This window comes from Gopherus evgoodei, chromosome 17 (genome assembly GCF_007399415.2).
Source record: "Gopherus evgoodei ecotype Sinaloan lineage chromosome 17, rGopEvg1_v1.p, whole genome shotgun sequence".
In the NCBI taxonomy this organism is placed as follows: Eukaryota; Metazoa; Chordata; order Testudines; family Testudinidae; genus Gopherus; species Gopherus evgoodei.
In genome coordinates, this window is record NC_044338.1 from 13,364,772 (window position 1) to 13,381,569 (window position 16,798).

Sequence of the window (16,798 nt, forward strand, 5' to 3'; positions counted from 1 at the left end):
TGGTTTTATTACCCTGCTTGTATGACGGACAAAACTTATCTGCCTTACAAATGTGCTGACAGGCTTAATTCATTACTTTTTCTGAAAAGGACTCTGAGTCTATTTGATGAAATAGTCTATTGTATCCCAGGGTTGGTGTGATGATTATAATTCTAGAAACATAAGAATAGCCATACTAGATCAGAACAGTCCACCCAGAGCTCAGTGTCAGATACTGCAGAGAGATTCAGAAAAACCTCAAATAAATATTTGTGCAATAATTTCCCTAGAGGCAAATTACTTTTGGATTTCTAGTGAATATCCCCCATATATATATATATATATGTGTGTGTGTGTGTTTGTGTATGTGTATGTGTTTATAAAATGTGGGATATCATCGACACTCAACCCAGGAGATTTTTTTTTTATCTATATATATCCTGGTTACTATTACTGGAACATTAACAAACATCTCATTGATATAATAAAGAGAGATGTATATTCTTTGCATGGAGAGGTTAATGCACCATGATGCTATTTCACCCTTCTTCTTTTCTTCATTATTGCAGAAATCCGTGAAGCCTTTCGGGTGCTGGACAGGGATGGGAATGGCTTTATCTCCAAGCAGGAGCTGGGCATGGCTATGCGTTCTTTGGGGTACATGCCTAGTGAGGTGGAATTGGCAATTATCATGCAGCGCCTTGATATGGATGGTAAGTCATTATTATTCTTTGAATTATAGTAGTGCTGGGTGTTGTATAAATACACAGTGAGAGGCAGTCGCTGCCTCAAAGAACTTACCATCTAAATAGACATGACAGAGAAAGAGCTGGAGGGGAAACAGAGGCACAGAAAGGTGGAGTGGCTGGTCTGAGGTCACACATGAGCTCAATAGCAGAGACAGAAATAGAACGCAGGACTCCTGACTCCCTGTCCTATGCTCTATCTGTTAGATCATGCTGCCTCATCTTATAAAATTCCCCAGATAAAACCTTTACAAACAGATTTTCACTTGCAGATAGGACTGTCCTATAATTTCCAAGCAATATCCAGGTGGAAGTGGCAAAATAGTGCCTTTCCAAGTATCCCGCTAAGCCATTTCCTCCTTAGTTTTGTTTTCAGATATGTATTTTGAATACAGTGCTCATGAAAGGTATCAGCTGATAACCCAGGAAACTGAAGTCCTTTGTTCATTCACAGAGCAGGTACAACAGTGGTGCAAGCTTCCCCACACTGTCCCTTCTATATGACTCTATTTTGACCCCATCTAGGAATGAGAGGGTAGCTCAGTTTCCATAATCCATTCAAATACTTGGCTTCTCTGCTGTGCCAGCTAGAGGTAGTCATGGTGGTGGTTTTGTGGATGCTTGTTCACTGAGAGTTAGAATGAAACCACTAAACGTGTTTGATTCAGTCACTAAACAGATATCAATTGTGAGGACTTTTTGGTTATTTCTGGGTTGCCTTTGAACCAGTGACCTTGCATTGGAAGGCTTTGGAGCCCCTTATCTGTGTCTTGAATGCTCCACTCCTCTGAGCAATCCAGTCCTTTATAAGCCATGATGTAATTCTGCTGCATCATTCATAGCTTGCAAGCGAAAGTTGCTATAGGTGGGGCTTTCTCATGATGTGTCTGAAATGGGGAAGCTTTGGAAGTTTTCATGGGCAAGGCTTTGAAAAGGATGGAACAAGGCCCTGTGGAGAGATCTCCTTCAAATAGTTACTAACATATAATAAAAGCAAAGGAACCCATTATTAAAGTGAATAGAGGAATAGGACATCAAGGCTTTTGGAACCATGGGGGACTCTTAGCTGACGTACATCTGCAGTCATACTAGCTCAGAATAAGAAGCCATCTTTAAAATGTCCTTAGAGTTATAGGTCAGAAAGGTAAACGCTTTTCTAACAGCTAAAATGTGCATAGATGCTGGACTAATGAGCAGCTCTTCTCTCCTGTTTCTGCAAAGGCATATTACAACAGTGAAAAATTATATGAAATGGTGCAAAGCCAAATAGAAAACATTATCGTGTATGCAGTACAAATATATTAATCATGTCAGGCTGCATAAAATTTGGTGGGTTTTTGGTTTTAGTGTTTGTTTTTTCTAGTAAAATCTTTCTGGTCATCTAAAGAAGTTTTACAATGCAGAGTATTATAAATCTGCAAATGTTAAATTGAGAGTGTTGATATCCTCCGTGTGCAACAGATGCACCATGGAGTGTAGCTAATACGTGCTGCTTTTAAATAAAATTTGCTCCTTGTTACAAATGTGTGAGCGAAGTGCAAACTTCAGATGTTTCCTGGGTTTAGTTCATATGCTGCTTTGGTTTAGAAATTGGGCTTGGAATTTCTCACATGATTTTTAGTACTTTCTGTTTCCAGTTAGGACAGATATGCCATGATCATAGGCTTTCAGTGTCTTGTGATTAAAGAAGGGAAAAACACCTCTATGTAAAAGAGCATGATAACGTTTCTATAGAATGTTCAAAGTATCCTATAGAATTCTATAGCAGGGATAGAAATCAATAGAAAATGGATTCCATAGGGTGGATTTTAAAAATGGTGGAAAGTATCTCATTCTTTTTGGAAAAAAATTCTATAGGTTTTAAGAGTAATTTCTATAGAGCACTATTGTGTTCATCCTATTAAATTATATTGGATTCTTCCATAAGGGTGATTTTGCTTTAAGTTTTACAGAATGATGTGCTACAGATTCATACACTTTTAGTACAAAGAATGATTTGGATAATGACTCCAACTCCAGTCCATTTCCTGTTATTCTCTCATTCCCGATATCTGGATGCTCTGGAGATCTCTGGCATGCTGTCATTTCCACTTCTAGTACAGCTGGGATCTGTAAATGCAGAGGTGGCATGAAAAGGTAAAAGAGGGGAATAAATTAAATGAACTTCTGAGACTTTTGACAAAGTTTCAATGTCAGTTTTGCATAAAGATTGGGAGGTGAGTCTTGTATCTGAGCCAATTCACCCATCCCAATCTAGCTTTTCTAGCTGTGTTGTTTATTATTAATTATTAATGTTTCTGAGGTGCCTATTTTCATAGTATTTTGACTGAAGGGTTTCTGGACTAGAAGACACATGCATGTGATGTAAAGAACATAAGAATGGCCCTACTGGGTCAGACCAAAGGTCCATCTAGCCCAATATCCTGTCTTCTGACAGTGGCCAATGCCAGGTGCCCCAGAGGGAATGAACACAACAGGTAATCATCAAGTGATCCATCCCGTTGCTCATTCCCAGCTTTTGGCAAACACAGGATAGGGACATTATCCCTGCCCATCCTGGCTAATAGCCATTGGTAGACTTATCCTCCATTAATTTATCTAGTTCTTTTTTGAGCCCTGTTGTGGTCTTGGCCTTCACGACATCCTCTGGCAAGGAGTTCCACAGGTTGTGCGTTGTGTGAAGAAATACTTCCTTTTATTTGTTTTAAACCTGCTGCCTATTAATTTCATTTGGTGACCCTTAGTTCTTGTGTTATGAGAAGTAGTAAACAACACTTCCTTACCTACTTTCTCTGCACAAGTAGAGATCTTAATCATTTCTCCCCTTAGCTGTCTCTTTTCCAAGCTGAAAAGTCCCAGTCTTATTAATCTCTCCTCCTATGGAAGCTGTTCCATAACCCTAATAATTTTTGTTGCCCTTTTCTGAACCTTTTCTAATTCCAATACATGTTTTTTGAGATGGGGCAATCACATCTGCACACAGTGTTCAAGATGTGGGCGTACCATGGATTTATACAGAGGCAACATGATATTTTCTGTCCTATTATCTGTCCCGTGCTTAATTATTCCCAGCATTCTATTCACTTTTTTGACTGCCACTGCACACTGAGTGGATGTTTTCAGAGAACTATCCACAGTGACTGCAAGATCTCTTTCTTGAGTGGTAACAGCTAATTTAGACCCCATCATTTTATATGTATAGTTGGGATTATGCTTTCCAATATGCATAAAGAATAAGTGGATCCGGAGTTTAAAAAGATGAAAAACAAAACAGAAAGATTAGTAGGGAAAATTCTTAAGGCAGTACAGGAGCTGGGAGGGGGGGGAATATTATGAGAAGAATTTATTTAGACTGCAAACCAAGCTAACACAATGCAACTCAAGGTTTTCTTTTCTTTAATGGATTGCTCTTTTCCACAGTTTATCTTGAAACATGTAATGAAAACCTGAAACTGTATAACTCACTTCCCTTTCTTTCTCTTGTTCGGTACTCTGGGCATGACCCAAAGTCCAATGAAGTCAATGGAAATTGACTTCTCTGGGCTTCGAATCAGGCCCTGTACTTGCAGATATAGATCTACGCAGCCAACTTTCTCTCTGTTGTATATTCCTGATGAGGGATGCAGCACTTTGTCAGAATAAAGCCAGAAAACGGAAGCTCTTGGCAGTGCTTTGCCTACATTTATCTCAGCTGGGATGCCAGGTTGCATGATAAATCATTATGTACAATAAGACCCCCCCAGTACGTGAGTGCTACGGAAAAGACAATAAACCCTCTGTGCATTTGGGAGTATGTGACTGATAAAGATATAATGTGCACATGGACATGTTAGCCAGATGTGTGCTTCCCCCCAGTAGGCTGATGACAGTGCCTGCTAATAGTAAGATAATAAAATTGGCAGTGGTTTACGTGTAATCTGAACCAGTCTGTGTGGACCTGGTACAAACATAATGTTTTTATTGGACAATACCTTGGGAGTACCTTTGGATTGCAAGATGGCAGAGGAACTGTATCTGCCTTGCCTTATTTAGCTGACAAATTGATTATAATGACACAACCAGAATCAGTCAGCCTTTCCATTCCTGTATGAACCCCATTTTGTAAGTGGGTTGAGAGTGAGAACTCAGATGTTAAAAATCTGTTTCAGATTGAAAATGAATAGAAGCCTAAGCCTGGGAGAAAGTTTGTCTTACCCAGATTGGATGAATTTGTAAAGAAGAGCCATCAGCAGGAATAATATGGACAGTTTTTGATGGCTTGGCACTCATCCTAAACTAAAATAACACCACCACCACCACAACCCCAAAAGGGAATGTCCTGATTTTTCAGTCTTGCTATGTGGTCATCCTATTGACAGATTATACAGGAATCACTTCCTATCCCACTGAAAAGCAGCTACTCCTGGGGTCGTAACATGGCAGTTGATTAACAATGCAAAGTGTAACCACATAACAGGTTAGGACAGAAATAAAGGAGAATTTTATATCCCAGGGAAAAAGCAGGCAGAAGTTAGGTTAGGTTGAAAATGCTGGTAGAATTCTAAGTAGAAGTGGTAATTGTCCAAACTGGAATTTGACCAATACCTCAGTAAAAGTGTCATGCAGTCTTTAATACCCATGAGTTTTCAGCAATACCATGTTTCCAGCAGCCCAGTGCCCAGTAACAGCATGTTGGGGCATTAGTTCATTATTGACATAAAGAAAAGAGAGCCACCAAAAGAACTTGTGTCAGTGGACAGAATTTTTCTCTGGAGTTTTCCCATTCAAGTGCCGACCAATGCTGACTCTTCCAGCTTGTATGATCTAATCCCAGCCCCAGTTTAGAATCATCTGCAGTGGTGCATCGAAGCATATATTGTATTGTACTCTCTCAGAAGGATTCTTAGGACAGTTGGAACAGAGAGAGAAGTTTCTCAAATATCTGATTGTCTCTCTTGAAATTGGCTTTCAGTTGTGAATCATTCAGTTTGGCCAGTGTAATGATTTATTTTGAATTGCATTTTCTTTTATTGGAATTGATTATGTCCTGGGTGTTCTTGCCACTTGCTCTGGAAGGAAAAAAAAAAGCTTTTTATTTCGCTTTTGGTTCTTATGAGCACATTATCCCACAAAATGACTGCATTGTAGAAAAGTGTAAGCATCTAGTTAATTCATTAAAAAGACAATGACATAAAAACCTCACGGTGGAAATTTTTTCAAGTATAAAGAGTATAACTATGGAAGCTTGGATGCAACAGATGTGATGATGGCAAGGCCAGGGATGGACATGAATAATTTGTCAGAGCAATGGACACAGTTGACAGGAGCTGGGAACGTTGTTGGGATGAGATTAAGATAAAGGGATGGTGGTTGAAAACTTGAACTGATTCACAAACCCATAATCTCAATGAAAGCAGTTTGAGTTGAAATGTTGGTGTCCTTTGGGCTTATATAGGCTGGTGATTCTGAATGAACATTATTTAGAATGGATTTGTATTCTATTGTAGTGAAACAAACTGGATTATGTGTATCCGTGCTGCTGCCCTCTCAGGGACGGCGTTGGAATTGCTCATTTGAGTGTCATAAACCCTGTAGCACGACAGAGATGTTCTTAACTCAAGTGGTAGAGACATATGAGTTCAGAGCTATAAGATCTGAGTTCTGTCCTTGCTGGAATGACAAAGATTTAAGTTGTCATGGTGTGCCTATGGTGACAACCGTGAAACTCTAAGTGGCCACACATTTATTATCACGGTGTGGTTAGTACTTTACTTCATGGTAGTTATATGCTGTAGTTCTGCCTGTTATGCTGTGGGCCCTGTTGTTTTATAGGGAACAGGCAAAGTGAGCCTCACTGGGGAAAAGGGATATGGGCTAGAAGACTGGCCTGAGCTGGGAAGCAAGTAGGATTGAATCCTGCTCTTTGTGCCGCTGCTGCAGTTCTGTGGTTTTAGGTCTAGCAAATGACACAAGGTATCTATAGGTAGGAATGTGCATGCTTGTAATGAAATCTGCACTAAGGGGCCCACTTTCAACAGGCAGCTCCCCCATAGCAACTGACCACGTTAGTGTCCCCAGGAGGCTTCCAGTACAATTTTTTGTTGTGCGTGTTAGGTAAAGGCTACCCCTTGGCCTAAATTCTGCCATCCCTTGGGTTGGCGTGCTGTGTGGGGGCAGACAGTGAGCCCTCTTCTCCCTCAGTGCATCCAGGCAAGGGCCAGGCAGCACAGTAAGGGCTAGAGCAGCGGTTCTGAAACTGTGGGTCAGGATCCAAAGTGGGTTGGGACCCCATTTTAATGGGATTGCTAGGGCTAGCGTTGGACTTTCTGGGGACAAAGCCTGAGTCCCACTCTCCGGGGCTGAAGCTGAAGCCTGAGCCCGACTGCCCAGGGCTGAAGCCCAAGGGATTGAACCCTGAGTGATGGGGCTCAGGCTACAGGCCCCACACCTGGGGTGGCGGGTCTTGGGCTTCAGTTTTGTTCTCCTCCCTACCCAGGACAGTGGGGTTCGGACGGGTTCAGGCTTTCGTCCCGCCCTCCTGGGGTCATGTAATAATTTTTGTTGTCAGTGCAATGAAGTGTGAGAACCCCTGGGCTACAGGGTAGGGAGGCAGGATGGCTAAACATCAACTGATAGTGTTTCTCAGCCCCAGGTAGCCTGGGAGCACCCCTGCAAGGACCTGCCCTTCTGTGCACCAGGTGGTAGCGTCTGGAAGCAGATGCTGGGGGTACGTGACCCTGCTAATGTCTGCATCAGCCATCAGGAGCATTGGTGCATTTGCTTCCCCCAAGGCTAACTGAGCCATTTTCCCCGTAGCAGCCTTATGCAGACAGAATGGCTAAAGGAACCTCCACAGAGCTGCTACCACTCCGCTGCCCTCCCTCCTATCACAATGTGGGTCAGGTAGAAAACAACACAATTTAGCATATTATGCTACCAGCACATTCCCTGCCCTGTGCATCTCCTCTCGTATCTTTGTGAAGGAGTAAGCATCCAGCTGCCTTCTCCCGAACCCAGCCTGACTGAATGCAAAATACTTCCCCTGAATACCAAATTCCGCAGCTCTCATTGGAGGCAGGCACTGCAGGTCAGAGCAGTTATTGTATTTCTTAAAAGGGCTGCTGCTTATTTTTTTAATTTGTAAAGTCTCCTTACCGTTTTCAAAGCTATAGTTCAGCCAAGGAGAAGGGTGGCTGCTGCAGAGGGAAATATTTTAGTCATTTTTTTAAACTGTTAAAAATAAAGCTAAGGGGAAAATAATATATTGGGAATATTTCATGTCTCTAAGGAAACCTAATAAATTACCACAGTCCTGTTGTTTTACTCGCTATCGAAAGGGGCTGAGATACTACTCTAATGAAGGTAGTATAGCAAGCCAAGTAAAATAGGATAGAGTACAGTGTGGAAAAACTGCTTCTCATTACTGTGTGTGTGTCGGGGGGAGACCAATGCTTTCATCCCTTAAGGATGAGGTGCATCCTGTGCAGGGTAGGCAATGCTTATGCCCTGTTTTGAGGATACAAGCAGGTCTTAGATTGTGTGTTGGCTCTCTGCTTTGGGATGAATTTCACACTAAGACAGCAGAGGGTTGTTCGATACACTTGAATATTCACCAGATGGACAGTGGCCATATATGAACACACTGGATGTCACTCCTCAGATCTGTGATATGTGCTCTGACACCATGGACCACGTTCTGCCTGACTTACACCCCAGGGCCCACTGATGCCATTGGGGGAGAGCAACATATTCCCTTTTCCATTGCCTGGGGTGCAGTTGAGGTAATTTAGGCCTTGTGTTCCTTCCTATATGCTGAACTGCATAATATTAACTTGAATGTTACAAATCATGGGTGTTTCATGTACCATGTGCTGGGTAATAACATGAAGGACTCCATGCTTATAACATTAAACCAGCTTTTTATTAAGATAACTATTTACAGAGATGCTGTGATGGCAGCTAGTATTCTAGCCATGTGCACACAGACTGACTTTCTGGTGCCTTCTTCAGACTCTTCCCTTCTGCAGCCTGTGCTCATCCCTCCAAGTTCTATGCATGTTGCTACAATGTTGAATACATACCTATCTTTCTGCAGTCTTGTTAGCAAGTTGAGATGCTCTTTCTTTATAGCCTTGGGATGTAAAGTATGTAAAATCTATTTTCTGTGAGAAAAAAGGAATAGTTTGTATGATTTGCCAGTTAGCAGGAAAACTAATAAAGATATTGAAAAACAGCATATTAACTACTGCATTTTCCTGTGTTGTGAGCCCACCATTTAAACTAGCCTCTAGAAATAAAAAAGATGAATCTGTGACTCACGATGCTTGAATTTAACTGTTAGGGCTATATGCTCCACTGGTATTAGTAGATAAAATTCCATTGAAATCAATGGAGCTATATACCCATAATGCAGAGAAGTTGGCCCCATTGTGTAAACTTCCCTCATAGTTAGGGATTCTTCTAGCACTCCCTTTTCTGATATTACTTTTGGGGTACAGTTAGGTTGAGCTGTTACAAGATTGAAATACAGTTACCAACCCTCCCGGTTTCACCGGGAGTCTCCCAGAATCAGGCTCTGTTTCCCGGAGGCTACTGAAGCCAAACTGGGAGATTTTAGGCCACCAAAAGTCTGGTGGCACAGTGGGGCTAAGACAGGATCCCTGCCTGCCCTGGCCCCATGCCGCTCCCGGAAGCGGCCAGTATGTCCCTGCGGCCCCTGGAGGGGGTAGGGGTCTCTGTGCACTGCCTATGCCCTGAGTGCCCACTCCACAGCTCCCATTATCTGGGAACTACAGCCAATTGGAGCTGCAGGGGTGGTGCCTGCAGGTGGGAGCAGTGTGTGGAGCCACTTGCCCCCCCCCCAGGGGCCGCAAGGACTTGCTGGCCGCTTCCAAAGGCAGCGTGCGGAGTCCCCGACCCCGCTTGCCTCAGGCGGCTTCTGATCGGCGGTGCAGCAGTGGGCTAAGGCAGGCTCCACCCCTGCAGCTCCCATTGGCTGCAATTCCCAGTCAATGGGAGCTGCGGAGTTGGTGCTGGGGACAGAGGCAGTGTGCAGAGACCCCTGCCCCCTTAGGGGCCGCAGGGACATGCCGACTGCTTCCGGAAGTGGTGTGAGGCCCGGGCAGGCATTTGTAGCATAGACAGAACCTTACCAAGCATTCTCTCATATGGTGCACCATAGTCATGACTTGACAATTTCTCTGGGTTAATACTCTTTTCTATACCATACAAAATGATCTATCCTAGTCCAGGTCTTTGAAGCAGTACCAGTATAGTTAAAGCAGTATGACCCCACTGTAGTGTGGACACAGTTGTACCAATTTTGCTATTCCCATATGGGAAGGGGGATAAGTTATACTGGTATAAGGCATCTTGATATTGTTATAGGTGCATCCACACTAGGGATTGGGTTGGTGTAATTATTTTGGTTTAAAAAATCACACCCTTAACTGAAAGAGTTATATTGGTACAAGATCTCTGTGTAGACCATGCTTTAGTTATTTGTATGGGCCAAAATCGTGTAGGGCAGAATTAGATTGATTACATTGAATAGATCAAACCTACACTACAGAATTACTTTGGTATAATTTGAATATTCACCTCTACATCCATATAACACGGTCCATTTGAGCCAAAAAATCTTACCGTGTTATAGGTGAAACTGCGTTATATCAAACTTGATTTGACCCGCCGGAGTGCACAGCCCCCCCCCCGGAGCGCTGCTTTACTGCATTCTATCCAAATTTGTGTTATATTGGGTGGCGTTATGAAGGGGAAGAGTGTAATTACTTTGAATAATCCACTCTACTGAGCGACATAATTGTACTGACCTAAGTGCTGGTGTAAACAGTTCTGTGTTGGCAGGGGAGCTTTGCCCACCGACAAAGCTCCTGCCTCTTGCTGAGGCAGATTACTATGCCAACAGGAGAGCTCTCTCCCGTCGGCATAGAACGTCTTCATTAAAGCGCTGCATTCGTGCAGCTGCGCTGATACAGCGTTTCGAGTGTAGATCTGCCCTAAGAAGTCAATAGGAAGAGAACAGTTTGCTTACCACTTCACTTGTTCCTTGTCCGTGAAAAACGACCTTGTTCTGCTAGCTTAAATCATATTGCTTAACTGGGAGACTCATCCACCTGACAGATGGAATAGCTCAACTACAAAACTGGTTTAATCAGACTAGCCTTTATTTATGTGACACTGACTTGGATGACCCTAAGGAACTCGACAAACCTTTCATTCTGGCTAAAGAGCTTTATCAAGTCCAGCTATTTTTTATTTTAGTAAAAACCACTTACAGCTGCTCTTATTTGTTCTGGGGATGGGGGCAAGATACCTCTCTTCTGTACAATAATAGATTCTGTAATGTGCTTTCCAGTGCAAAAGGAAATGGGATCCAGTGAGGGATCTTTGTTCACCTTTCACTGACTACCAGTATTTTTAGAGCTCTCCTCCTTTTACTCCATCATTGTTGAATAGGAGAAGCCTGTAGCATCTTGGATAAATGTTACGAAAAAGTATCTTTCTTTCTTTCTTTCTTTCTTTCTTTCTTTCTTTCTTTCTTTCTTTCTTTCTTTCTTTCTTTCTTTCTTTCTTTCTTTCTTTCTTTCTTTCTTTCTTTCTTTCTTTTACACAGTGCTGTGAAGACTAAACTGTATTACCATCGATATTATATTTTAATTCATTCTAATCGTCTGATCTAAATAAGCATAGCTGGTCTGGTAAACTAAGTGATTGCTGGATGAGTAAACTGATTACTAGATTGACAATCAGATGTTAGATGCTTCTCTCTCCCTTTTTTGACTTCAGAGCTGGCTCATAAGCTTCTCAACATGCAATTTCATAGTTTAATTCTCTTAGGATGAGTTTCTCTCCCGTGCTTTAAACCAAATGTGAGGGGCGGGGAATGGGATATGGCCGTTGCATATTAACTAGGGCTTTTAGAAAGCATTGCCTCTACTGGACTTCTCACATAAGTCACTTAAAGCAGTGCTTTTTCATGCAGCCACTAATTGTTGATTATTGTCCAGTTTCTTGAATCTGAGTGTTGAGCATTCACAAGTACAGCTGGGAGCTGTGGTTGCTCAGTACCCCTGAAATGTCAGTTCCATAGTGTCTCAAGTTGGGCATTGAAAATGAGTGGAAATTTGCACAAAAGTTGGCCCCGATCTTCCTTTGCCTCAGTTCCCAACTGCAAAATGGAGATAATGCTACTCTCCCCCGCCCCCTCACAAAGGTGCTGTGAAGGTGAATGATTGTTTGTGAGGCAAGTAGGTTACTACATTGATGAACACCATTTAAAAAAAAAACGTGAATGAGCAATAACAAATTGCATGTTCAGTACAGGGTCTGGCAGGTGTGCTTGGGGCCACATACTGGTGTTGAGGATAAAAAGAAATACTGAACAGCTCTCTCATTACCTGAAGACTGGGACATCTTGTGCATTGACTGAGGCCAGGATTCGGTACTAAAAACAGTATGTGATCAATACAGGATCCTTATGCACATGGGGATTGCATCTTTAAATTCTGGCACTTCTATCTTTGACTTTGTAACCTCAATAATTTAAAAAAAACAGTGTGTGTGTGTGTGTGTGTGTGTGTGTGTGCGCGCGCGCGCGCGCACGTGGGCAGTTTGTATGGACTGTGTCTATAGTTCCTCATACTTAATTATCAGCTTCCCAGTTGTGTCAAATGTTGCAGAGCTCTCTGGTAACTGCAATGATGTTTGCAGAGCTTCTTCCCATTGTGGGAGCCTCTTAGTCAAAAATGATTAGGGTCTTATCCAGCTTGACTTGTTTTTGCTTTAGCTGAGCAGTTGGCAAACTGTTCATCTACTGCAACATGTAAGACTTTCTGAAATTGTAAGGGATCTGCAATAATCCTTTCACTTTTACACATTGCCTGATAGCCATCACTCTCCCATCTCCTAATGATAGCCTCTGCAGTGCAAAGGGGGCTATTTCTGCAGAATAAGTATTGATAGCTTGCAGCAGATTGGCCCAATGGCCTAGTGGCACAGCCAAAGGACGTGGAGGCAAGCCAGGGACAGCAGGTCCTGTAGTATGTTTACCTGCAGTGCAGTCATTTGGAGAGAGAGGTAATTTTGAGATTATACGGTTTCCAAGGGATTGTGTGGAGCTGACATATCACTTGACAGATGCCTGGTGAATTTTTACTGCAATGTAAGTTGCTGTTATCGTTGGACTGCTCTCCTCTACCCAAGTGCTAAAAAGCAACCTGCTCATTTTTGACTCGTAATAGATGTTGTGGAGAGCAAGCACCAGTCTCTCTGGTTGTTTAACCCAGCGATTCTCAAACTGTGGGTTGGGACCCCAAAGTAGGTTGTGACTCCATTTTATTGGGATCTCGAGGGCTGACTTAGACTTTCCGAGGTCTGGGGCCAACCCGAGCCCCACCACCCAGGACTGAAGCCAAAGACCGAGGGCTTCACCTCTGGGTGGAGGGCTCAGGTTACAGACTCCCTGACTGGAGTTGAAGTCCTGGGAGCTTTGGGCCCAACCCTGGCCTGGGGGGAGGGGCTTGGGGTTTGATTTTTGCCCCACCAAAGGGCAGTGGGACTCAGGGCTCAGGCTTTGGTCCCCGCTCCTAGGGTCGTGTAGTAATTTTTGTTGTCAGACCAGGGTTGTGGTGCAATGATGTTTTAGAATCCCTGGTTTAATCTACTGGTGTGTGTATGTTACAGATCCCACTCTGTGCGGCTCCACAGAGGATATGAATTGTTACAGCCCCCAGCTCCAGAGCTGTAGCTCTTTAGCTCAAACTGTAGCAGCTCATGGTTTTAGCCGAGAAGGTCCCTGTTCAGTCCCTGGTATGTGGGCCAAGATGGCAGCTGTCACATCTGCATCTCCAAGGTCTGGTAACCAGGCCGAGGTTTAAATGATCTCTGGTGTTAGACAACAAGCTTCTATCACTTGTTCCCAGGTGGAAGCACCTGAGCTGAAGATACAGTCCTAGTCTTCGATCACTGTCTTGCAGGCTCAACAGCTAGAGAGGGTCCTGCTGACTCATATGAATAGGCTAAGAGTCTCTTCTAATGGGGACACAGGCATTCAGTCCTTGGAAGAGTTCTGAACTCCCTTTCCTTGCAAGGGCAATGAACAAATGCCAGTCCCTTGAAACAAGATGCAAATGGTAAGTTTTAAGATTACCCCACTTGCAGTGTGGATAGATAACAGAATCATTGGATGCAAAGAGTTGGTGGTCAGTTCAGCTCTCTGGTTCTCGCAGGCAGATCCCAGGCCAGGGTAAAACTGAGTGATTCTTGGGTTTCCTCCCTTGTGGGCAGAACAGAGAGACAAACCACTAGCTCCTTGTCTTTGGTCTCCAGCTGATCCCTTTACAGGGTGGATGCAAATCCGACTCTTCCGTCAGCTAGGCACCCCAGTCCAACCAAATCATGGAGTTTTATGTTTACCCTTCTATGATCCACAGCTGCCAATTTTCACCAGTCACCCAAAAAGATGGGCTGCTCATGGAGGTATTTAACCACCGTCCTGAGGCCAGTTAAGTTTGGGGTATGTACAACGCCTCACAGCCAAACTGTTAGAAGGGTATGTCCTGAAGGGGGTCTTTTATAATTTCTATTTATCCTCCATTTGCAGAAATGTGTCTTTAATCCTGCAGTGAGCTGTAGAGAGTTTATGTATGTTCAATGATAGCAAGTTTTTGTAATTTGTTCAGGAGGTGCAAGAGAGAAAGGGCATGGTGATTTTTAACAGTTTGTGTCTCAGCAAAATCTGAACGGAATTTCATGGGACAAAGAAAAGGCACTTGTGCAGCCTGCTGGTGTTTCCCAGTGCCCACTGTCAAAGCCTTGCTGCAAACAACGGAGGCGTAAGAGCTTCACAAAGTAAAGGCCACCAGGATCTTTTACAGTGTGTTATCTGAGTTCATGCTAGAATGATCGTGCATTATTGCCTGGTGGGACTTAGTGTGTATGTGAGCATTAGCTCAGATAGGCCAGAGAGACGTAGGTTCTCTTCCTGACTCTGCCACTTGCTTCTTGCGTTACCCTTGGACAAGTGACTTTACGGCTTTCTGTGCCTCAATTTCCCCAGCTGTGAAAAGTGGATATTATTATTATTGTGAGGCTTTTCATTAATCTTTGTAAAGTGCTAGGAGATCTTAGAACAATTTTATACAATAAGTTTAAAATATCATTATAGTTTTGTATATAGCTGGCTACTTCACTGTCCTTCCCATTCTCCAATTGCCCCTCTGACCCCTCCAAAACAAACACCCTCATCCCAGGAGTAATTAATTTATTTGTGAAATGGAGTTTTTCCCCCACAGTATAGAAAACCCACATGCTGAAGACAAATACTCAGAGACACACACACATTAAAAATATGGCACCATTTTTATAGTGAAGCTAATTAATTATGGAACAACTTATCTAGGGATGTGGCAGATTCTCCGTCACGTGCAATCATTAAGCCAAGATTGGATAGTTTCTAAAAGAGACACTATAGCTCAAACCAAAGTCATATATTCAATGAAGTAACTACTGGGTGAAGTTCTTCGGCCTGTGTCATGCTGTAGGTCAGGCTAGATGATCATAATGGTCTGTAACAGGGTGCTGGCTCGGAGATCCAACCCAGGCCCCTGTTAGCCCAGCTCCGCTTAAAAATGGAGATTAGTTAGGACTGGCTGGGGAGGCCATGCCCTAATCACCTGAGGAGATGTACCTGCAGGCTTGAGTGACCAGCCTGCTGTAAAAAGCTGGCTTGGAGGAAGCAGAGGTGGAGAGACAGGAAAGAGAGGAGCAAGAAGCTCTAGATCCCTGCTAGTAGGAGAAGCTATCTGTCTCCTAGGATGTTGGTCTGTAAAATATGTAAATCGTAGGTGGTGGGGATAGGCATGAACAATAAAAGAGCCCTGGTGCATGTCCTTTGGAGCGGTTTCAAACTGAGTTTGTGAAGGGGCCAGGAGCAGGCAGCGCTGCATGATCCCTTCTGGCTTTAAAGTCTATGAAAGAGTCACACAACTTTTCTTGAAAATAGCTCAGTGGCTGTAGCTGTATAATTTTAGAGCAGAGCAGGGTGGCAATCCCAAAATCCCATATTTTTCACACAGTTACCATATGGCAGTAAAGAGTGACACAGAGCAGGACAGAGAATCACTGCCGCTAGCTATTAAGAGAATAAAAATGAACGGAAGGGTCGTGCATGCTTGTGACCTAAGCTGCAAGTGACTCCCTCATTAATTCAAATATATCCAGCTAGCCGCATTCTGGAGGTCAAACACAAGAAAAATGTGGGTACTTATCAATCCACACACACCAGATTTTTATCTCCATTTATATATGTGCCTTATCCTTTGTGCCATGGCCAGGGTTTTTCAGAAAGGGTTCCCCTGTGTGCTAATTTAGCATCAAAATCTCTGCCTGAAAATGTATTTACCTTTGCAAAGTCCACTGTCCTTGAGCGATTTCGTACTGCTAGAGAATTGGTCTCCCTTTCGTGATCCCACTCCAGGAAATGGGAACAAACCAGGTTCTTCATTGTCATTAGAGCTCAACCAAACCCAAGCAATGAATGGATAATGGCCATGTGCTATGTTCAGTCTTCTTAAAGCAGGGCAAGACTGCCTAGGCCTGTGGGGGAACTAAACAGCAAGGAAGACAGCAAGTAACTTGATGCATCTATTTGCTAGAATAGTGTCTCCTGTGCAATGACAACAACAGGGTCTAGTTCATCCCATGAACATTACACTGCAATGACATATGTTCTGGGCTATATTTTCATTGTTATGCAAGGTTTTAGCTATACAGTTTCCAGCCCATCTTCCACTTTGACCTCAGTGGAAGACAGTTAGTGGGTGGGTTGTATTATAGGGGATCGGGCAGAAGAATTCACAGAGCAACTCTTTGAAAAATCCTCTTTTAGATAGACAAAGAGAAGCCAGTGGACTGGTTCTAGGGAAGAATAATACATAGTGAGGACCTTCCACGTTGTGTATTACCTTATTTCAACCCTGTTTCTCACATGGCCATGGTTGCAGTCCTGCAGTCTGACCTACTAGTTAGGAGTAGGTGTAACTTGGCCACTACTGAAAATGTTACTCTACTTTCCA

The 16,798-nt window shown here is 43.2% G+C and overlaps 1 protein-coding gene across 2 annotated transcripts in view; it reads left to right on the forward strand.

Annotated features, from left to right (window-relative positions):
• CALN1 (calneuron 1) overlaps window positions 1-16,798 on the forward strand; it is a 233,342-nt gene that overhangs the window by 126,558 nt on the left and 89,986 nt on the right. For both annotated transcript variants that reach the window (XM_030536900.1, XM_030536901.1), the window contains exon 3: window positions 549-692. In XM_030536900.1, coding sequence (XP_030392760.1) covers window positions 549-692 — 144 coding nt within the window. The remainder of the gene's footprint in view (window positions 1-548; window positions 693-16,798) is intronic.